At 43.7% G+C, this 24,639-nt stretch overlaps 1 protein-coding gene across 1 annotated transcript in view; it reads right to left on the bottom strand.

The window, feature by feature from the left end:
* Nucleotides 1-24,639, bottom strand: part of LOC137563542 (calcium/calmodulin-dependent protein kinase type 1D) — a 412,397-nt gene that overhangs the window by 4,415 nt on the left and 383,343 nt on the right. The window contains exons 6-10 of the mRNA XM_068276130.1: nt 22,403-22,478; nt 19,287-19,399; nt 12,100-12,178; nt 9,565-9,652; nt 7,340-7,472 (exon numbers count right to left, since the gene is read on the bottom strand). Coding sequence (XP_068132231.1) covers nt 7,340-7,472; nt 9,565-9,652; nt 12,100-12,178; nt 19,287-19,399; nt 22,403-22,478 — 489 coding nt within the window. The remainder of the gene's footprint in view (nt 1-7,339; nt 7,473-9,564; nt 9,653-12,099; nt 12,179-19,286; nt 19,400-22,402; nt 22,479-24,639) is intronic.

Raw genomic sequence — 24,639 nt, 5'->3', positions numbered from 1 at the left:
ATCTCTCCACGGAACTTTAACCACTTGCCGACCGCCCACAGCCCATGGGCGGCGGCAAAGTGGATCCCCTAAGGACCGCAATACGCCTTAAGGCGGTGCGTCCTTTTCCTTAGGCGGGGGAGCGATCGCGTCATTAATGACGCGCGCTTCCCCCGGCAACTGGCTCCGCCCACCCGCCGTAACATCCCGCCGGCCATACGGAAGCGCCGGCGGGATGTTAACCCCGCGATCGCCGCTACAAAGTGTATAATACACTTTGTAATGTATACAAAGTGTATTATACAGGCTGCCTCCTGCCCTGGTGGTCCCAGTGTCGGAGGGACCACCAGGGCAGGCTGCAGCCACCCTAGTCTGCACCCAAACACACTGATCTGCCCCCCCCCCGCCCACTGATCGCCCACAGCACCCCTCAGACCCCCCCTGCCCACCCCCCAGACCCCTGTTTGCACCCAATCACCCCCCTAATAACCCATCAATCACTCCCTGTCACTATCTGTCAACGCTATTTTTTTTTATCTCCCCCCTTGCCCCCTGCCCCCTCCTGATCACCCCCTCACCCCTCAGATTCTCCCCAGGACCCCCCTCAGACCCCCCCCCCCTGTGTACTGTATGCATCTATCCCCCCTGATAACCTGTCAATCACCTGTCAATCACCCATCAATCACCCCCTGTCACTGCCACCCAACAATCAGCCCCTAACCTGCCCCTTGCGGGCAATCTGATCACCCACCCACACCAATAGATCGCCCGCAGATCCGACATCAGATCACCTCCCAAATCCATTGTTTACATCTATTCTCTCCTCTAAACACCCACTAATTACCCATCAATCACCCATCAATCACCCCCTATCACCACCTGTCACTTTTACCTATCAGATCAGACCCTAATCTGCCCCTTGCGGGCACCCAATCACCCGCCAACACGCTCAGATTGCCCTCTGACCCCCCCTTATCAATTCGCCAGTGCATTAATTACATCTGTTCTTCCCTGTAATAACCCACTGATCACCTGTCAATCACCTGCCAATCACCTATCACCCATCAATCACCCCCTGTCACCCCCTGTCACTGCCACCCATCAATCAGCCCCTAACCTGCCCCTTGCGGGCAATCTGATCACCCACCCACACCAATAGATCGAGCGCAGATCCGACATCAGATCACCTCCCAAATCCATTGTTTACATCTATTCTCTCCTCTAAACACCCACTAATTACCCATCAATCACCCCCTATCACCACCTGTCACTGTTACCTATCAGATCAGACCCTAATCTGCCCCTTGCGGGCACCCAATCACCCGCCCACACGCTCAGATTGCCCTCAGACCCCCCCCCCCCTTATCAATTCGCCAGTGCATTAATTACATCTGTTCTTCCCTGTAATAACCCACTGATCACCTGTTAATCACCTGCCAATCACCTATCACCCATTAATCACCCCCTGTCACCCCCTGTCACTGCCACCCATCAATCAGCCCCTAACCTGCCCCTTGCGGGCAATCTGATCACCCACCCACACCAATAGATCGCCCGCAGATCCGACATCAGATCACCTCCCAAATCCATTGTTTACATCTATTCTCTCCTCTAAACACCCACTAATTACCCATCAATCACCCCCTATCACCACCTGTCACTGTTACCTATCAGATCAGACCCTAATCTGCCCCTTGCGGGCACCCAATCACCCGCCCACACGCTCAGATTGCCCTCAGAACCCCCCTCCCCCCTTATCAATTCGCCAGTGCATTAATTACATCTGTTCTTCCCTGTAATAACCCACTGATCACCTGTCAATCACCTGCCAATCACCTATCACCCATCAATCACCCCCTGTCACCCCGTCACTGCCACCCATCAATCAGCCCCTAACCTGCCCCTTGCGGGCAATTTGATCACCCACCCACACCAATAGATCGCCCGCAGATCCGACATCAGATCACCTCCCAAATCCATTGTTTACATCTATTCTCTCCTCTAAACACCCACTAATTACCCATCAATCACCCCCTATCACCACCTGTCACTGTTACCTATCAGATCAGACCCTAATCTGCCCCTTGCGGGCACCCAATCACCCGCCCACACGCTCAGATTGCCCTCAGACCCCCCCCCCCCCTTATCAATTTGCCAGTGCATTAATTACATCTGTTCTTCCCTGTAATAACCCACTGATCACCTGTCAATCACCTGCCAATCACCTATCACCCATCAATCACCCCCTGTCACTGCCACCCATCAATCAGCCCCTAACCTGCCCCTTGCGGGCAATCTGATCACCCACCCACACCATCCGATCGCCTGCAGACCCGCAGTCAGATCACCTCCCAAGTGCATTGCATCTGTTCTCTCCTCTAAACACCCACTAATTACCCATCAATCACCCCCTGTCACTGCTACCCATCAGATTAGACCCCCATCTGCCCCTAGGGCACCCAATCACCCGCCCACACCCTCAGACCCCAGCCCTGATCACCTCGCCATTGCATTACTTGCATCTATTCCCCCCACTAATCACACATTGAGACACCCATCAATCACCTCCTGTCACTACCTGTCACCCCCTAGCACACCTACCCATCAGATCAGGCCCTAATTTGCCCCGTGTGGGCTCCTGATCACTCGGCCAAACCCTCAGATCCCCCTCAGACCCCCTTCTGATCACCTCCCCAGTGCATTGAGTGCATCTATTTTCCCCTCTAATCACCCCCTGAGACACCCATCAATCACCTCCTGTCACCCCCCTAGCACTCCTATCCATCAGATCAGGCCCAATACAACCTGTCATCTAAAAGGCCACCCTGCTTATGACCGGTTCCACAAAATTCGGCCCCTCATAGACCACCTGTCATCAAAATTTGCAGATGCTTATACCCCTGAACAGTCATTTTGAGACATTTGGTTTCCAGACTACTCACGGTTTTGGGCCCGTAAAATGCCAGGGCGGTATAGGAACCCCACAAGTGACCCCATTTTAGAAAAAAGACACCCCAAGGTATTCTGTTAGGTGTATGACGAGTTCATAGAAAATTTTATTTTTTGTCAAAAGTTAGCGGAAATTGATTTTTATTGGTTTTTTTTCACAAAGTGTAATTTTTCACTAACTTGTGACTAAAAATAAAATCTTCGATGACCTCGCCATACACCTAATGGAATACCTTGGGGTGTCTTCTTTCTAAAATGGGGTCACTTGTGGGGTTCCTATACTGCCCTGGCATTTTAGGGGCCCTAAACCGTGAGGAGTAGTCTAGAAAACAAATGCCTCAAAATGACCTGTGAATAGGACGTTGGGCCCCTTAGCGCACCTAGGCTGCAAAAAAAGTGTCACACATGTGGTATCGCCGTACTCAGGAGAAGTAGTATAATGTGTTTTGGGGTGTATTTTTACACATACCCATGCTGGGTGGGAGAAATCTCTCTGTAAATGGACAATTGTGTGTAAAAAAAATCAAACAATTGTCATGTACAGAGATATTTCTACCACCCAGCATGGGTATGTGTAAAAATACACCACAAAACACATTATACTACTTCTCCTGAGCACGGCGGTACCACATGTGTGGCACTTTTTTACACCCTAAGTGCGCTAAGGGGCCCAAAGTCCAATGAGTACCTTTAGGATTTCACAGGTCATTTTGCGACATTTGGTTTCAAGACTACTCCTCACGGTTTAGGGCCCCTAAAATGCCAGGGCAGTATAGGAACCCCACAAATGACCCCATTCTAGAAAGGAGACACCCAAAGGTATTCCGTTAGGAGTATGGTGAGTTCATAGAAGATTTTATTTTTTGTCACAAGTTAGCGGAATATGACACTTTGTGAAGAAAAACAATTCAAATCAATTTCCGCTAACTTGTGGCAAAAAATAAAATCTTCTATGAACTCACCATACTCCTAACGGAATACCTTGGGGTGTCTTCTTTGTAAAATGGGGTCATTAGTGGGGTTCCTATACTGCCCTGGCATTTTAGGGGCCCTAAACCGTGAGGAGTAGTCTTGAAACAAAAATGACCTGTGAAATCCTAAAGGTACTCATTGGACTTTGGGCCCTTTAGCGCAGTTAGGGTGCAAAAAAGTGCCACACATGTGGTATTGCCGTACTCGGGAGAAGTAGTATAATGTGTTTTGGGGTGTATTTTTACACATACCCATGCTGGGTGGGAGAAATACCTCTGTAAATAACAATCTTTTGATTTTTTTACACACAATTGTCCATTTACAGAGTTATTTCTCCCACCCAGCATGGGTATGTGTAAAAATACACCCCAAAACACATTGTACTACTTCTCCCGAGTACGGCGATACCACATGTGTGGCACTTTTTTGCACCCTAACTGCGCTAAAGGGCCCAAAGTCCAATGAGTACCTTTAGGATTTCACAGGTCATTTTGCGGAATTTGATTTCCAGACTACTCCTCATGGTTTAGGGCCCCTAAAATGCCAGGGCAGTATAGGAACCCCACAAATGACCCCATTTTAGAAAGAAGACACCCAAAGGTATTCCGTTAGGAGTATGGTGAGTTCATAGAAGTTTTTATTTTTTTGTCACAAGTTAGCGGAAATTGATTTTAATTGTTTTTTTTCACAAAGTGTCATGTTCCGCTAACTTGTGACAAAAAATAAAATCTTCTATGAACTCACCATACTCCTAACGGAATACCTTGGGGTGTCTTCTTTCTAAAATGGGGTCATTCGTGGGGTTCCTATAATGCCCTGGCATTTTAGGGGCCCTAAACCACGAGGAGTAGTCTTGAAACCAAATGTCGCAAAATGACCTGTGAAATCCTAAAGGTACTCATTGGACTTTGGGCCCTTTAGCGCAGTTAGGGTGCAAAAAAGTGCCACACATGTGGTATCGCCGTACTCAGGAGAAGTAGTATAATGTGTTTTGTGGTGTATTTTTACACATACCCATGCTGGGTGGGAGAAATAACTCTGTAAATGGACAATTGTGTGTAAAAAAAATGAAAACATTGTCATTTACAGAGATATTTCTCCCACCCAGCATGGGTATGTGTAAAAATACACCCCAAAACACATTATAGTACTTCTACTGAGTATGGCAATACCACATGTGTGGCACTTTTTTGCAGCCTAACTGAGCTAAGGGGTCCAAAGTCCAATGAGCACCTTTAGGCTTTACAGGGATGCTTACAATTTAGCACCCCCCAAAATGTCAGGACAGTAAACACACCCCACAAATGACCCCATTTTGGAAAGTAGACACTTCAAGGTATTCAGAGAGGGGCATGGTGAGTCCGTGGCAGATTTCATTTTTTTTTGTCGCAAGTTAGCAGAAATGGAAACTTTTTTTTTTGTCATTAAGTGTCATTTTCCGCTTACTTGTGACAAAAAATAATATCTTCTATGAACTCACTATGCCTCTCAGTGAATACTTTGGGATGTCTTCTTTCCAAAATGGGGTCATTTGGGGGGTATTTATACTATCCTGGAATTCTAGCCCCTCATGAAACATGACAGGGGGTCAGAAAAGTCAGAGATGCTTGAAAATGGGAAAATTCACTTTTTGCACCATAGTTTGTAAACGCTATAACTTTTACCCAAACCAATAAATATACACTGAATGGGTTTTTTTTAATCAAAAACATGTTTGTCCACATTTTTCGCGCTGCATGTATACAGAAATTTTACTTTATTTGAAAAATGTCAGCACAGAAAGTTAAAAAAATCATTTTTTTGCCAAAATTCATGTCTTTTTTGATGAATATAATAAAAAGTAAAAATCGCAGGAGCAATCAAATAGCACCAAAAGAAAGCTTTATTAGTGACAAGAAAAGGAGCCAAAATTCATTTAGGTGGTAGGTTGTATGAGCGAGCAATAAACCGTGAAAGCTGCAGTGGTCTGAATGGGGAAAAAGTGCCTGGTCCTTAAGGGGTAGAAAGACTGTGGTCCTCAAGTGGTTAAACCTCTGTGTTTAACCCTTCGAATGCTGGTCTAGTAAAAAAAAATGCTTTTTGCATATAATGTGCTGTAAATAATATTTTAGAGCAAAGTTGAAATGCAGGGTTATATTCCGCTTTAATCTTTGTGCTTAGTAACTGCTACAACTGGAAAGCGGTACAAATTGTAATGAAACTCACTATCGAGAGAAATACCCATAAAGGCAACAAGGCTCTTTATACAGTTTCACATATAATAATAAGTTCATTTATTCCATGTCCGTCTCAAATGTAATTTGGTGACAGCCACAGTCTATTTTGGGTCTCGCAGGGCACTTCCTCAAACTTTACATACAAGAACAAGGTAATGGAGCCCACAATTAAAAGAGAAGACCATTTGCTGGAGTGTGTAGAGAACAGGCAAAGACCAGCAAGCGGTGGTCTATTTGTGTGCTCCATTATCTTATTCTTGTACTGTATGCAAGACTTGAGGAAGGCTCCTGCAAGGGTTATATGTGGATCGGATATGAAAGATTCTGAGCAGATGCCTCCCCCACAATATTAACCCTTTTCTGACACATACTGTAATCCTAACCTTTCATCTTAATATTAATCATTCATGATTCCTAATCCTAACCTCCCTTCCTGATGTTCACCACTTCATGACATTTAACCTTAGCCTCCTCCTTACTAGCCACTCCTTCTTGACACCTAACATTAACCCTTTTCTTAATGTCCACCCCTTCCTGATGCTTACATTTAATCCTGAACCCTTAACATTTAACACTAACCTACTGAAAAACTATTCCCCACTCTCCTAACCCTAACTGATACCAATCCTTAAACACTTCCCCTCCAGTGCCTGAACTACTGGCTGTCAGATGATATCCTCAGTGCCTGGGTTTTAGCTACACTAATCTGGTTGAACTCAATGGACGTATGTCATCTTTCAACCCAAATAACTATGTAACTATGATCTGGTGTGTACAGTGAAATTCTTCTGTTTTATACACAGTTAGAGGAAAAATTGGAGGGCAGTCTCCCCCAGATCATAAAGTGTGCTCCAAAAATATCAGCAGTAATATAAGAATGTTCACCTCCAATCAATCGCAAATTTTTATGTGTCCCAGTGAGTCAAACAGGTAGGGTCCAGATTCCTAGTGGACCAAATGTGAACCATGATCAAAGAAAGAACGACTCCACTTGGATGAATTGCAGACTTTGCTTTGAATTGATATTACAGTGACAGCACAACGTTTCAGTCATCCGGATCTTTAGCAATAGTCCGGATGACCGAAACATTGTACTTGCTATCACTGTGATATGAATAAAAGCAAAGTCTGCAATTTATCCAGGTGGAGTCCCGGTTTATGTTTTAATTGTACCCCAAATATATCAAACAGGTTTGGAATTAAGAATGATAGAGCATACTTACAATCTTTGTGACTTGTTCCATCTGGAAGAGAGCTTGAAGGACTGTGACCACTGGACATATGTGAACTGTCCTGGCTGCTTCCAAGGTGCAATCTTCTCATATGTCTGACTACTGCCGTAGCATTGAATGCTTGCTAGAAGATGACAGAGTCAGGGAATTATTTGGGTGAACAGATGAAGCATATCTACATGTGGACTGTTGTTATGCTGACATAACCCTATAAAAGTAGAGCGGACCAGCACCCAAATGGAGATAGAACGTGTGCTTCAGCAGAACGGACCTTTTAAAAAAAAGGGGGGGTCTGGAAATAGTGTAAGCAAAGCATTCTGCAACACCACATAAGTAAATATAGCTCTTTAGAAAGAGCCAACACAGCTTGAAAAAGTACGGCAAGTCTTAAACAGTGTCTGCCGCTGTTCATGGCTACCTTTCAATTTTACAGTAGGAGAACAGAGGCGCCAGCAGAATAAAAGTGGATAAAACCTTTAAAATTTGCTAGGAGGAAGTGGTGGACTTACCTCCATAAAGCAGACACGAAAGACTGTCTGAAAAATTGCAATCAAATTTACTATAAAGTACTCCAAAAGTGCATCGCGTTTCGCAGGCCGAGCCCGCAGGCGGGGACAAAACAGAATTCCAGCAATAGCAGGTGTAGCGCCTCAGTTGATCCACTGAGGCGCTACACCTGCTATTGCTGGAATTCTGTTTTGTCCCCACGTTTATTGCCTGATGACGCGGGCTCGGCCTGCGAAACGCCTTAGGTAACTATTTGTCTTTTTTTTTTTTTTTTTAATTGTAATTTTTTTTTTTCACTAAAAATTTTATTTGGGGAATATTTTGGTGTGGGACATAAACAGTTAGTTTTTAATGTTGTTTATGTGTAAAGTGTAATGTAAAAAATGTGTAGATGTAGTTTTACTATTTGGCCACAAGATGGCCACCTTCATTTTCATTTTCCATTTTCTTTCACACTAAGCGGAAGTACAAGGACGATGCTGAGATTTTTACGGGCAGAAGAGCCGAAGCCTCACGGGTGACCGCTTCGGTTTTTCTGCGGGGGACAGGGATTGGTGATCGGGAACCATGTTCCCTTTCACTGATCCCAGGGCTACCCGGGGGACACAGCGGGGACACGGGGGCGCGGCCTCAATCGCACGCTGAAGCGCGGGTGCACAGCAGAGCAGCCGCCCGGACGTGAGCTTCACATCTGGGCGGCTGAAATGGTTAATCCAAGCCATGCACTGATGAGGACCAACTAGTCTGAAAGTCTGTATGCATGTTGGATTATCTTGTGGCCCTGTACAATTACAGTAACGAGCTGACACATCATTGAATTCCAGCGGTTCTGGAGGTGTGTTTAGCTTTCAGGGAGTACCCCAGTACAGTGATGTACTGGGGGACAATTTAGAGCTCACTCCGACCTGAATAATTACAAATATGGCTGCGGCGGCAGCCCCAGGACCAGCTAACGCCGATTGGCGTAAAGTCCTGGGGCAGCAGTTTGCAGGAGATGGGCGCGCAGAGCTCCGCCTTCAGTCTCCGAGCGGAAGACTGTTACACGGCGAAACCGCTGTGTATTTACATGTACAGCGCTGCGATCAGCAGCAGCGCTGTACTGGGGACAGCCGTGTCACACGGCTGTCCCTCTGGGGGACAAGAGAGCGATCGGCTCTCATAGGCAGAAGCCTATGACAGCCGATCGCCATAATTGGCTGGCTGGAGGGAGGGAGGGATAGATTTTAAAGAAACAGTTTTTTAAAAAAACAAAAACAAACAATCATGTTTATAAAAAAAAAATAAACACGGGGGGAGCGATCAGACCCCACCAACAGAGAGCTCTGTTGGTGGGGAGAAAAGGGGGGGGGGGGGATCACTTGTGTGCAGAGTTGTATGGCCCTGCAGCTTGGCCTTAAAGCTGCAGTGGCCAATTAAACTGAAATTAGCCTGGTCACTAGGGGGGTTTAACACCATGGTCCTCAAGAGGTTAAGCACATTTCTGTTTTGCATAGCATTTTAGTAAGAGGGCTTTTAGATCATTTGTAGCCCCTTACACAGTCCTAGGAGTTCTGGTTCACCATGAGCTTGCTGGGTAATCTGTAACTGCTATACTACACTGTTCTACATTCTTCAGTGGTAAAAGCTGCTGCTCATTATACAATACAAGGCTTTACATTTATCTTTAGTAATTAAAATAAATGATAGAAGCAATCTGTGCAATAACTTACCCTCCATTTACTTTTTGCAAAATTTTTACGGATTTGAGCACTGACAGATTCGTGGATATTTTTACACAGAGCCGTGTCACCAGCAATCCTGGAAAATATTGAGCACAAGTTAATTGATTTCCCAGTAACAATACTTTTGCCAAGTCATTCATTTAACTTATAAGCCCCACCAGTCTTGGACAAGGTAAACATTCCAACAAAATTTTAATATAGATGACTTAAAATCAGTTTTGTTGCTTATAATTAAACTTACATTTTCTTTACTCCATTCAACATCTATCTACATGCATGCAGGTCCAGATGACAGGTCAGTGGAATAAAATTCCAATTCTCCAGAGCTCTTAGACACATACTTCAGGAACCTATTCTGTTTAGTACCCATTCCATTTCACTGGTCCTGGGTGACTAAAGTACTGAACTTCTTGTCCAATATCTGCAGCACTCATGTGAAATATTATACATAACATACCCATTCTCAGAGTCAGAATCCTAATGCAACAGCAGCTGGAACTAATTACAGTAGTTGCCATTCTTAGAAGTTGTTTTCTGCATCCTGCCTTATTGTCTTATGATACAGTGACTTTGTGCACATTAATCTCTTGCTATGACTGCAGGTGAGTCCCCCTGAGTTATTCTTACCCACAAATGCTCAAGCAAGACTTCCTAATTTTATGTATAACCAAAAACAGCAGCTGTTTTGAAAATAGGAAATAGAATTCACCCACTTATCGTTCTCACACAGGGACCTATTAAAACTAATCCAGTAAGCTCATTATATGTAAAACAAGCATTTTTAAACAGATTTGGATACAATGAATAATGCAATAATTCATTATTTCACTTGCGAGAGGCAAGAAAATTTAGAAAACACAATTAAAACACTGAAATACAATAAATGGTGTGTAGGTAGTATACATATACTGTATGACAGATCTTCATTATGTACCGTAAGTGACTGCAACACAGGAAACATGTCATTTAACGTGCAGTTCACTCTGGAACAAAAGCACATTTTAAATGTATGTGTATACATGTATTTTAAATTGTTAATTTTTTGTTGCGATAGTGGTTCTTTTAAAGGGAGTCTGAAGCGAAAAGAAAAAAACAGATTCTTACCCAAGGAGAGGGACGGCTGTGGGTCATATGGAGCCTTCCCATTCTCCTCTTGGTCTCTGTGTTCCCCTGCAGGACCCCCCCCCCCGTCTCTTTCGCATTGGTTGGGCTTCGGCAGTCTTCGGAAGCACTCAAGCTTCTGAAGACAGGCCGCTCCGTCCCTCGCGCAATCGCATGAGCACAGTATAGAGCCGCCAGTCTTTCGGGAGCCCAAGTGCTTCCGAAGACTCCCACGGTGGGATATTTGAATGGAGGAGCCAGCGGGGGAACGAGGACACCATGAGGAGAATGGAAAGGCTTTATAGCACCCAGAGCCTTCCCTCTCCTTAGGAGAGTATCTGTTTTTTATTTTAATTTTCACTTCAGACTTGCTTTAAAGAGAACCCGAGGTGTGTTTAAAGAATGTTATCTGCATACAGAGGCTGGATCTGCCTATACAGCCCAGCCTCTGTTGCTATCCCAAACCCCACTAAGGTCCTCATGCACTCTGCAATCCCTCATAAATCACATCCATGCTTTGAGGCTGTGTTTACATCTGTAGTGTCAGTCTCAGCTGCTCCCCCGCCTCCTGCAGAGCTCTGGTCCCTGCCCCCGTCCCTTCCCTCCAACCAGCAGGGAGGGAAGGGATGCAGGCGGGGACTGGAGTTCTGCAGGAGGCGGGGAGAGTAGCAGACTGGCACTATAGAGATAAACACAGCCAGCTCTGACAAGCTGTTTGTCAGCAGCATGGCTGTGATTTATGAGGGATTGCAGAGTGCAGGGGGACCTTAGGGGGGTTTAGGATAGCAACAGAGGCTGGGCTGTATAGGCAGATCGAGCCTCTGTATGCAGATAATATTCTTCAAACCCACCTCGGGTTCTCTTTAAGCTGCAGATATCAGGGATCTAATGTTCATAGCAGCTGGAATGGTGTTTCTTGACACTGCACTGCTGCTCTCTCGAGCTACTAGATACAACAGTGCGGAAAGCAGAAAAACAGCACACTCATTTCACTGCAGAGGGCATTATTTATCACTTGCACAGAAGATGGAAAATGGAGGAGCAGTAACAGGTATGCAGATAAGCTAAACAATGGGTACAACCACACTGGGTCCTCAGTATCTGCAGGTTTGGTGAGGGTTGCAGTGGGGGCAGTGCATGAATTAGAAAATTAGAAAGTCTTTGATAAGTGTTGGGGGGGGGGGGGGGTACGTAGTAAGTGGAAATACATGTTGGGCAGAAGTAAGAGGGTGCAATTCTCTGATTTGCTTTGTTTTTAATAATTATTTATATTTTCTATATATTCAATACATAGTTCCGCATATGTCAGTGCTCTATAAACATTTAAATGCCTTGGCGCTAAAATAAAACTGTTGATCACAAATTCCTTAATCCTAATTGCTCTGTAATAAATGCTTTTAGCTGTATTTGTTGTGCATTTACCATGGATGTCGCAGTGCCTGTTCACAAGTGTACCTCTTGTTGGGGTCTTTTTCCATCAAATGGCTGATAAAGTCTTTAGCTGTTAGAAGACAGGATACATTTAAATGTACACAAAGGCATTGTACTGTGATATCCAGCAGCTGTTCCATTTATTTGTATTCACAGTCAGGAATTTACATTGTGATTTCACTTTGCAGTGGGTTTATTTGCAGAATATCAGTCACTTATTTGTAAAAAAAAAAATAAAAAAAAAAATACATTAAAGCAAACTGAAATCATGATTAATATCCCATCACGTAATCCTCGCCTGCCGTTCAAGTAATCGCATGCGTTGGTATTCTTCAGAAGCAACAAATGTGTTCAGTTATTACTCAAAGCATGACGTACAGAGGCTTTATTAGCAGCCATGAGTGTACTCAGCCTAAGACCTCTTTCAGACTGAACTGTGCGTATCCCGAGCAGTTCAGCATCCTGTATGCCGCTCATGAGTGCAATTCGGGTGCAATGTAAATGCTGTCCTATGACAGCGGTTGTAACACCATGCGAGACAGCGCTTGACACGCTGTGGCATTACCCAGCGGCAGTGGACTGCAACATGTCTTGTATAAGCACAGCTGCCGACGCACTCAGATGCGACTCCGTGAAGAGGCTGCCTGTCCAGCACCGGTACCAAGTGCTAGCAGGCGCTCCGCTGGTACAGGAGAGCAGCTGAAAGATGGTGGTTTCATCACCTGTCAGCCGCCTGTCTGAAAGAAGCTTTACTCTGCCAGCTGTTGCACTACAATACTAAACTCCCATTGAGAAAACATTGCTAAAACACAGGTGCCATCTACTGAGGCTTATTCCCTTTATGCAGGTGTATACCAGAAGTGTTGCTTTTTCTCACAAAACACGTGTGATTTCCTATGGCAGAAAGTCAGCTGCTGTTAGCAAAAAGTGAACAAACATTGCAGATTCGACCTCTGAAAAACACTGCTGTTTTCTGCTGACTCAAGTGCGACCCTTTTCTAAAAAGATCATGGGGTTGATTCACTATAACAAATAGCGTGCATTATCAGAGTTAACACACCTTATCAGAGTAGCATAGCTACCAACTTATGCCTGATAATTGGCAATGACTAGAGCTCTACTTGTCCTGCCCTGTGCCCCTACGGGTCCAATCACTTTAAAGTAAATTATCCCCGCACTTTGAGTGGCCCAATAGACTGCCTGTCACTTGATAGGGAACTTGAAAGGCAGCCTATTGAGCCTATCAAAGTGCAAGGATAATGTCCTTTAACCTCCTTGCCGGTCTAAAAAATCCGGCAAGGAGGCAGCGCCGCACATTTTTTTAATTTTTTTTTTTTTAAATCATGTAGCGAGCCAAGGGCTCGCTACATGATAGCCGCTAAGCGGCGGCATCCCCCCACCCACTCCGATCGCCTTCGGCGATCAGAGTATGCAGGGAATCCCGTTGAGAACGGGATTTCCTGCAGGGCTTCCCCGGTCGCCATGGCGACGGGGCGGGATGACGTCACCGACGTCATGGACGTCGGGACGTCATAGGGAATCCCGATCCGCCCCTCAACGCTGCCTGGCACTGATTGGCCAGGCAGCGCAGGGCTCTGGGGCGGGGGGAGCGACTCGGCGCGGCGGATTGCGGCGGATCGGCGGCGAGCGGCGGCGATCAGAAGTTACAAGCAGCTAGCAAAGTGCTAGCTGCTTGTAACAAAAAAAAAATTATGCAAATCGGCCCAGCGGGGCCTGAGATATCCTCCTGCGCAGGTTACCCCGAGCTGAGCTCGGGATAACCGGCAAGGAGGTTAAAGTGACTGGATCCGCACAGGCTCAGGGCAGGAAGAGTGGAGCTCTCGTCATTGCCAATTAGCAGGTATAAGTTTGTAGCACTCACTATACTACCTTGATAAGGCATGTTAACTCGGATAAGGCACGCCCCTTGTTATAGTGAATCAACCCACAGGTGTTAGATTCAATCTGATTATTGAATATAAATTAAATAAAAAAAAAAAAAAACACGGTGCTTTTACCCGGTCTACAACAAATCTGATAGTATATGAGTACTTTAATTGTACTTATTGATATAAGTGTACAGAGTTCAGACTATGACACCTGGACTAATTTATCAAGACAGGTGCAAAGAAAACTGGAGCTAAATAGGACCAGTAATTACTATATTTTTTGGACCATAAGACGCACTTTTTCTCCCCCAAAATTTGGGAGAAAAAGTGTGTGTGTGTGTGTGTGTGTGTGTGGGGGGGGGGGGGGGGGGTATTATGGACCGAAGGCAAAAAAATAAAAAATAAAGGTTGTAAAAAAGTGCAGAGGTATGCAGAGAGCGACTTACCCATCCAGCGTTGCGCACCTCACTGCTTGTCCCCACGCCCCTCTTCTTTTGCATTATTTTGCATTCCCGCGTCCGTCTTCCTCTCTGCGTCCATCTTCTGGCTTTACTGTACAGTTCCGGAACCCCCGGGTCTGCGTGGCCTCCGCAATGCAGCCGGCTGATACTGGTGCACGTGCGCCGGGGTTAGGCTAGATGTCAAATGTGACCCCGGTGCACATGCGCTACCTGTGTACTAGCAGCTGCTGGACCAAGGCTGCATTGTGGAGGTCACACGGACGAGAACTGGAGACCTGGAGCTGTACAATGGCAGGCGGCCACTGTACAGCAAAGCCAGAAGATAGACGACAGGAAGAAGTAAGACAACTGAAGAAAAATGGAGCGCGCCATAGTGCGTTAAACGTTTAAGGGAATTTTATTAGCAGTTAAAATTTATACTCACAAACAAAGGAGTTAAAATCGCATATCAGCGGACAGCCAGCCGCTTTCCTCAGCAGTGGAGGATGACGCGCTGTGGCTTCGTCAGATCTGACGAAGGCGCTGTGCGCCGAAACACGTAATGACGTCACACATTCACTGAACCCAGCCACGCCCTCCTCACAGCAAGACGGAGCCCAGGACACCGGTATCCGCGCTGCTGGCCACATCGCGTCATCCTCCACTGCTGAGGAAAGAGGCTGGCTGTCCGCTGATATGCGATTTTAACACCTTTGTTTGTGAGTATAAATTTTAACTGCTAATAAAATTCTCTTAAACGTTTAACGCACTATGGCACGCTCCATTTTTCTTCAGTTGTCTTGCTAACCACCCTACTCTGGAGCGCTGCAGTGCTGGAACTTCAAAGGGGAACCATCTGTGACTGTGCGACTTTTTGATCTGGAGCGCAGGATATCTTTGTGTGTTTGTGAAAGCCAGGAAGAAGTAGGATGCCAGGGGAAGAGGGTTGCCACGCCGGACCGGAACGAGGAGGGAGGAGTGTAGAGGCAGGATCAGGTAAGATCTGAAGTTAGGTGAGGGCCTCTAGTGTAGTGTAGCTTAGTTGGGAGTCTTGTGTGTAGTGTAGTGCAGTGTAGTATAGTGTGCAGTGTGTAGTGTTTACTCATTTACATCTATGTCATCAAATGAAGGAGAGATGTCCAGCACTGCTTAAATGGAATCTGAAGTGAAAATAAACTTATGATATAATGATTTATATGTGTAGTACATCTAAGAAATAAAACATTAGCAGCAGAGATATGAGTCTAATATTGTTTCCAGTACAGGAAGAGTTAAAGAGAACCTGTACTGTGAAAATCTTACATAAATAAACGTACCAGCCTGTTTGCTGTCTTCTCCTAGCCCTCTCTGTGTCATTTTTGCCGCTCCCCGCTGCTTTATTGGCGATAAAATTAATTGTTTTTGTAAACAATGAAGATGGCCGCCAAACAGGAAATACATAATCAGAGCAGGTGCCTGTTTGCAGTGTCTCCTCTCAAGCCTGAATTGACTGCTGGAATGTTACTCCCAGTGTTGCCTTAGTTGCTTCTCTGGGCTTTGAACTGATCTTTCTGCACTCACAGCTGTTCACAAGGTCACAGCTCCATGAGCCTCAGACAGGCTGGCTGTGAGCAGAGACCATGCCTGTGACTCTTACACACAGCACACAGGAGATCAGAGAGGGGCGTGGAGGGGGAGTGCATAACTTCTCCCTATGACAGCAGAGGCAGCACATTCCTCCTTGGGTTGACAAAGCTTGAGAAAGAAAAGACGATTAGATATATTACAGAGACAGTGCAACTAGAAAAGGCTGCAGTAATGCAGACCACAGCTATAGGAACTTATAGGATAGAAGAAATGAGGCTGACATTTTTGTTACAGAGTCTCTTTAAGAAACTCCAGTTGTTATCTTTGCAAAGAGCTTATCTGAGCTCCACGACTTTCTAAGTCGCAGAGAGCTCTGTCCTCTGAAGCTTATTATCTCAAGTGTCTGTCACTGTATTTATTTTTTCTGCAGAGTAAAGTTCAAAAGTTCAATAGCCCGCTCTGTGAAATCATTTAGAATGCTAAGTGTAGTGCGTAAATTGCAAACATTTGAGAAAGATACCATGCTATAACAAAAAAAAAATAAAAAAAAATTATATACTGAAAATAAAAATATGAGACAATTTTCTTTGCTAATAATGTTTTACTAATTGTCTGCACTGCACATACAATTCATCATAATTTTTTTTCCGCTTCCGCATCAAATATGGCCGCCAGGTCCTGCCGCGCCTGCGCAGTTCTCATAGCCACGAGTGCGGCTGCGCAGCTCTGAGTCCTCCTCCAGCCTCGTCATGGCTCCCGGCAGTCCCGTGGACGTAAATCGAGCAAGACTGCCGGGAGCCATGACGGGGCTGGAGAAGGCCTCAGAGCTGCACAGCCGCACTCGTGGCTATGAGAACTGTGCAGGCGCAGCAGGACCTCGTGGCCATATTTGATGGGGCACATGCAGATGACCTGAGGGATCGGATTGGGTCCCGACCTCAGTAGGAAAATAAGCAGAAGACCACAGCTGAATGAAACAGAGGACGTGGATGGTGTCCTCTGTGACTAAAACTTGCAGCCAGGTATTTCACTTTTTTTTCAAACCGTTAGTCCTTTAAAGTTCCTGACAATTTTTGATAATTTAGCTCTGTCGTTTTGACACAGCAGTAACTTTTTAATTATCTATGACATCTTAGTGATACATATCTTGGTTTTTTTTTTCTTCAGTACAATCTAGGCTTTCTTTGGTCAATATTTTTCTCCCAAAACTTGTTTGTTTTATAGTCCATTTATGGGGAAAAATTGGGTGTAAATGCAAACAACTAATCCTAATTTTCACATTACAAGTTCCACAGTTATAAAACATTTACAAAAATTATTTGGCCCTTCCTGATGAAAACTATACCCCATATGCCACATTTTACTTCTAGCTGAGCATATGGCGGACCGTTATCCCCAATCTGCTCGTCTGTGGCAATCAAACGCGTTTGCTAGGGTGACAGTTCAGGGGGCATAGAGCTGTACAGATGCATAACTAGGCAATGGCAGAGTGTTACACCTGTAGAACATTGGGGCCTGAAACTTCCACCCTAGCGATTGCATCCGATTGCTACTGGCGGCAGTCATTAAACGTTTATAAACAGGAATAGGTATTGCAGGGGTTAATAATGGGTTAATAGGCTAACTTTGGGTTAAAAATTAATGGGGAATTTAAAAAAATACTTTTTATTTTATTGGGCCCATGTCACTTTATTTATTTTTTTTTACAACTTTTTTTTCACTTTATTGAATGATTGTTGCTAGCTAACAGCAACAATCATTCACAGGACCATTCACGTGACTATGCACGGTCACGCGGGAGCGCACACGTGCATGCTCAGCGGCAGACAGCGGGATTTAATGCAGGGTGTAGATTCTACTTCCTAGAACAGACAGGGGGACTAATTAGGACGTAGAATCTAAGTCCTCGAACCTTAACCAGTTAAAGAGTTATTGTTACAATTTGTTGTTATTTTAGCTTCAAAAGGTTTTCATTTGTTGGCTGATGGTGTAATGGTTAAGGGCTCTGCCTCTGACACAGGAGACCAGGGTTCGAATCTCGGCTCTGCCTGTTCAGTAAGCCAGCACTAATTCAGTAGGAGACCTTTGGCAAGTCTCCCTTACACTGCTACTGCCAATAGAGCGCGCCCTAGTGGCTGCTGCTCTGCTCTGGCGCTTTGAGTCCGCAAGGAGAAAAGCGCAATATAAATGTTATTTGTCTTGTCTTGTCTTGTCATTTGTCAAAAAAATTGAAATTATACAATAAAGAGCATTGGTATCTCCCCAAAGGGGATAATTTACATCATAGCTTATGCAATAAGAACAAATATTACTGAACATCAGCAATAACAGTAGTTTAAATGGTCACAGGTAACTGATCAACCAAAGGAAGGTTGTAGAAAGTCTTGCACATGCTATCAAGAATGAAATGGTAAGGAAGAGGTGGAATGGTTCAGGGTTATACAATTAACACACAAGACCGAAACCCGACATTGTAAGTATGGGTGAGCCAAGGCTGAAGGCTGTCAGGTTTTGGTAAATATGTCCATAGTATCATTAACTATAGCCAGCAATCGCTCGGAAATCAGAACGTCTGTAATAATGCTTTTAGTTCAATAGTTCAGGTCAATAGAAAGAGTTGACTGTTGCTAAATTTGTTCTTATTTTAAGGTGCCCATTAATGGTACAATATTTTCCTTAGATGCGATCCTTAGATCAGACCTTTAAGATTGAATTGTACAGAAAACCATACAGTAAAGTATGTGGATAAAATCGAACTGAAACGTCTATGGTTGATTAGAACACATAATTTTATTGATCAGATTATTAGTTTTTAAGATCATATCTGAAGAGATAAAGTGCTCTAATCAACCTGTTTATGGTAACAATCGATAATCACCTTCCAATTACTTACAATCACGCAAATCTTATCGAATGATTGCGTTTGAGGAAAATATTGCACTGTTAATGAGCATCTTTAGAGTCAAAGACTAATAACGACAGATACTTAATTATGTTATCTAATATTAGACTTGATTATAAGTGATTAGCAATGAGAGTATATAGTAGTAGAATTAAAAATATAATGTTCAACTATAGGTAAATAAATTGATTTTACAGTATAAACAGTGTACAATGCCAAGATTATAATACTATAATATAATGCTATTATCTAGTTCATATATGACAATTAAGAATTTTGCTCATGTGAATGCGTAGTGTGGGTCATTTTCCTATTCTGCAATTTATATAAAAATAAAACAAAAAACCTGAAGAAACCCAATAGATGAATGTATATACCCACCTGAATCCGATATATCATCCCAATACGGAGAATCAAATTCATAATCTGCCTTTAGGATCTGTTCAAACAGCTTGGAGTCATTTTCATCATAGAAAGGTGGATATCCACAGAGGCTGAAACAATATATACTGATTAAAGACAATGTTTTTCTGAAAACAGAATGTATGCAGTAATAATAAACTGTATACAGTATTATGCCGCCCATGCTTTTTTTACTAAAGCCATGAAGGACAGTTCCATCTTTGGAATAATTACTGCAGTCAGGGCTGCAAAATCTCAAAAGCTAAAAACTGCTACAAAAGCGGCAGTATAGGATGTCCAAATATAGAGTTTCCAGACAGGCCAGAGCAACACAGACAGCAATCTCTATAAAACAGAGTTTTGTTATAAAACAACAGGAAACATAATAAATGGAACATAATTCATCTAACGCATTTTCTTTCAATGGAGTTTTTGAAAGAAACCACAATAACCCAAACAACCACAGTCTGGAGGTAATTATTACTCATTACCCTCTGGCAATAACGCAAGTCTGATAAGTATATTCTTGGATTGCATTGTGTGTTAACTCTCTGGTAATGGCAGATATTCAGCTATGTCTCCTAAATATAACCTTCCTTTCTACATAAAAAGCCCAGATGTCAGCACAATATTAAACGGATCTGCAATTTCTATTGTACTTTGTGAAACATTAACAATACCATGCGCACTATAAATTCAAACTCCGCTATATTGATTTTCAGATGTTAGCATGTGAATCAGTGTTTTATCGGAGTCCAAAAGTGGAGTACAAAATTAATTTACAACTATTTGAGTGGAGTGCTGGGAAATAACTTTTTTCTGATGAATTGAACTGAATTAAAAGCAGCCATATCATGGTTTTATTTGCACACACGCATAGACTAATGTTTCAAGATTTATTTTTCTTTTTTAGTTTTGAATAGAACAGAGAAGTGCACTTTTTGTACAGCACCCTTGCTTTTATTAGTCTGCACCTGATATCTCAGCAATCTCAGCAATAAGAACACTGCCAACACAATAGCCCCCTTTCCTGCAATGTTCAAATGCTCTCCCGCCTTATTCAGCTGGAGGTAATCTTTAAGGATCTAGCTGTGAGAAACTGAAATGACAGATTTGGATTGTTTGGGATAGCAGTATCATCAAACATTAAGCCTAAACAGTAAATGCATATTCTGCTTTAAAAAGGGGCAATCAAGAATCTCTTATGCCTTAGAGATTCATCTATACAAAAGTTGATTTCATTTACTAGGAAAGTCAATAAATAAAATCAAAGTGTTTTGTGCTGTAAGAGATATGATTACAGCTCAGCAAAACATATCATTAAACAAATGCATTTCTGAGTCTGAAAAGTGACTAGGGCATGATGGAAATGTCCGTATGATATGAGATGTTCAATTTAATCAGCAAATTTTCCTCAAGGAGAACTAATGGAGAAGCATGTGGTTAATTTAATCAGATGACTAATTTGTAAGTCTCTAAATGGCTGGTTGCAATCTTATGATCATGATTACTACATGGGTGATATCAAGAGAAGAAGGCGAGCTGTGATCACATGCTCATGCGCAACCATTCAGAGATTTACAAATCAGTCCACTGATGAAGCTGAATCACATGGGAATTTACATATAGCAGTAAGTTGATCACCTCAGGGGTCTAGTCCTGGGAAAAGAAGTGAGTGGACTCACTTGGAGAACTCCTGCGGGGCCCATTTTTTTGCATACACATAATTTGGAAGCAGTTCCCCAAAATACGCGAAACCTGGCAGCGGATCACCCAAAATACACGTAACACCCAAAGGACATATAATCTGGCAGTAGTGGTCCCCCAAACATACACAATCTGGCAGCAGTTCCCCAAAATACACGTAATCTGGCAGCAGCCGTTCCCCTAACATACACATAATCTGGCAGCTGTTCCCCAAAATACATAACAGCGGTTCCACAAAAATGCAGATAATCTGACAGCAGTTCCCCCAAAATAGGTACCCCCAGGTAGCCAGGTCTATAGGTGTCCCCAGTATAAGTAGCCATAAGTATAGTAGTCCCCAGTATATGTAGCCAGAGGTTTAGTTGCCTAGTATATGTAGCCAGGGGTATATGTGCCCAGTATATGTAGCCAGTGGGATATGTCCCCAGTATATGTAGTCAGGGGTATATGTGCCCAGTATATATAGCCAGGGGTATATGTGCCCAGTATATGTAGCCAGGGGCATATATGCCCAGTATATGTAGGCAGGGGTATATGTGCCCAGTATATGTCGCCAGGGGTATATATGCCCAGTACATGTAGCCAGGGGTATATATGCCCAGTATATGTTGCCAGGGGTATATATGCCCAGTATATGTAGCCAGGGGTATATATGCCCAGTATATGTAGCCAGGGGTATATATGCCCAGTATATGTAGGCAGGGGTATATGTGCCCAGTATATGTAGCCAGGGGTATATATGCCCAGTATATGTAGGCAGGGGTATATGTCCCCAGTATATGTAGGCAGGGGTATATGTGCCCAGGTAGCCAGGTGTGCCCCCACCCGGAGGGAGCAGAGCAGAGAAGGAGAGCTATGGGGACAGCGGGGATGGGCGGACATCTCCCCCCCCCCCATCCCTCACCTTCGTGCTCCCCTTCCTGCCTCTCCCCTCCAGTGTTGTGAAGTGTCGGGCCCGGCGGCGAAAGTGGGCGGAGACTTACCTCGTTCCAGTCGCAAAAGACGCTCCGCTCTGTGTGCAGCTAGTCTGGTCTTCTAGCCGCACACAGAGCGGAGCGTCCCTTGCGGCTGGAAGAAGGCGGAAAGTCTCCGCCCACTTTCGCCGCCGGACCCGACATTTCAAAACGCTGGAGGGGAGAGGCAGGAAGGGGAGCACGAAGGTGAGGGATGGGGGGGGGGGGGAGATGTCCGCCCATCCCCGCTGTCCCCATAGCTCGCCTTCTCTGCGCTGCTCCCCTCCACACAAGCCAGGGTGAACGGCGTTTACTCTGAAGAAAAAGTGGGTGGACGCCGTTCACCCGCGTCCACGCAGGACTCGACCCCTGGATCACCTCCACATACAACCATCACATGCTGTGGAGAAGTGGTATTAGTATTTCCATACTTACAGAATATATGCAATGACACCAATAGACCAGCAGTCTACTGCTTTGCTGTAGGGTTTCTGAGCAAGTACTTCTGGAGCTGAAAAGCACAAAGCACAATTACACACTTTATATACCTATTACCATTACCTTTCTGTCCACCTTCTTAGTGAATGTTAATGAAAGGACAACTGTAGAAAGAGGAATATGGAGGGTGCCATATTTATGTCCTTTTAAGCAATACCAGTTTCCTGGCAGCCCTGCTGATCCTGTGCCTATAATACTTTTAGTCATAGACCCTAAACAAGCATACGCAGATCAGGTGTTTCTGACATTATTGTCAGATCTGACAAGATTATCTGCATGCTTGTTTCTAGTGTTATTCAAGCACTACTGCAAAAAAAAAATAAAATAGACCAGTAGGGCTGCCAGGCAACTGGTATTATTTAACAGGAAATAAATATGGCAGCCTCCATATCCATCTCACTTCAGTTGTCCTTTAAGAACTACAAGTTGGAAAATCATTAATGAATACCAGCTATCTTGGGGAAAAAAATACTCTACTGTAGATTGATTGGCTGGACAATAGCTCTGATAAAATAAAACATTTGTCCAGAGTTTTCTCACAGTAGATGCTTTATTATCTTATTTACAATATACATAGTGGCATCAAGCAAATTGATTTACCATAACAAAATTAGAAAATAAAAAAATAAAACAAAAGCAGCTTTAGATTACCTGATTTTTGAGTACACTTCTGCTTGGTGGGGTAAAAATTAGGTTTTTCTTTATTTAAGTGTGTAATATCATTTGTGAATAGACCTGCTGGATTTTGGTGTATTTCAGCCTTCCTTAATGTTCATGCTATTTAATGATCTCAGGGTAATACATGGCAACAGGTTCTACATTGTGCTGGTAGGCATCATGGGCTGGCATGCATTTTACAATGGGAAATAAACCATAGGCCTATAGCACACATTGGCCTTTGGGCCTGTTAAATGAAATGGCAGTAATGCTGTGCATAGGAACAGCATGGCAATATTACAGTGCTCAGTAGAAGCCCTTTCATCAGGATGGCCTCATTGCAGTGGAAGGGTCTAGTATGAAATCTTTTGTATGCAAATTATTTTGGAAGCAAACATCCTCCATTAGTGTAAGTTTGTAGAACCTGTTCAGCTGTAACAAGCACAGTTGTGCTTTTAACAGGCTTTACAGCCCTATGTAGCATGTGTCAATCAGGTACAGCTTGGTTTTAGATGCACTGCAATTTCTTTTTACTGTGTACAAAACTGTAAGTTCAATATTACAGTGCTACAGAGGCAATGCATGACAATATTACTGGTATTTATGCCAGCAGAGTATCGTGAGTTGTGTAATAAGTGAAACCCATGCTACTTGGGTAATGCGAACTAAGCAAGTAATGTAAGTTGTGTTAACATAGCAATGCTAGAATTACCCATGTAACATAGGTTGTGTAAATTGCGCAACACACGCTACTCTGCTGGTGTTAATACCAGTAATATTGTCATGCACTGCCTTGTAGAAAAGACCTGTAGCAAACTACAATACATGTCTACAATATATAGTAAAAAATTACTACTAGTAACAGTGAATGAGACGCTAAGAATTTTGACTTGATGCAAACTATATGTTAATCCTATGCAAATTTACAGTTTGGAACTGGATTTAATGCAGTGGATAATTCTGATGGTCTAATTCCAAGCTGTATAAACCTTCATAAAATAAGCATTACCTCAGAAATTCTTAGCATCTCATTACACATATCTTAACACTGCTTGTACACCATGGTAAATAGTAACTGCATGGGAGGCTACTGCAGCTATCATAGTCTCATCATAAACTGCCCCCCTGATGACTAATGAAATGATACTGTCTCGCCTGTATGTAACAGCACTATACATGTGTTACATATCTGTGTCTGTCAGGTCTGAGAAGAGAGGCCAGGGAAAGATCAGATATTGTGTCCTAAAATCTAAAATAGTGATGCACTATAATTGCACTAATGGCCAGGGGGCAGGTTTGGGCTCTTTTATTACACTTTTACATACTCGTATGTTTTAAAGTAAGCCTGAGATGTTACAAAAATAAAGTTTAAATCATGCAGATAGGAAAAGAATGCGCACCATCCCTCTCTGTAGCAAGTGTAAATTATTGCATCATTCTATTCTTACATGCCTATGTATATAGGCATCATCCATAGTAGCACCGTGCATGCTTGTGGCTATGGCAATGTGGTGAGT

The sequence above is a fragment of the Hyperolius riggenbachi genome, chromosome 3, assembly GCF_040937935.1.
Source record: "Hyperolius riggenbachi isolate aHypRig1 chromosome 3, aHypRig1.pri, whole genome shotgun sequence".
Taxonomy (NCBI): Eukaryota; Metazoa; Chordata; class Amphibia; order Anura; family Hyperoliidae; genus Hyperolius; species Hyperolius riggenbachi.
The sequence above is the reverse complement of the archived record's forward strand: the minus strand, read 5'-3'. Positions and strand labels throughout refer to the sequence as shown.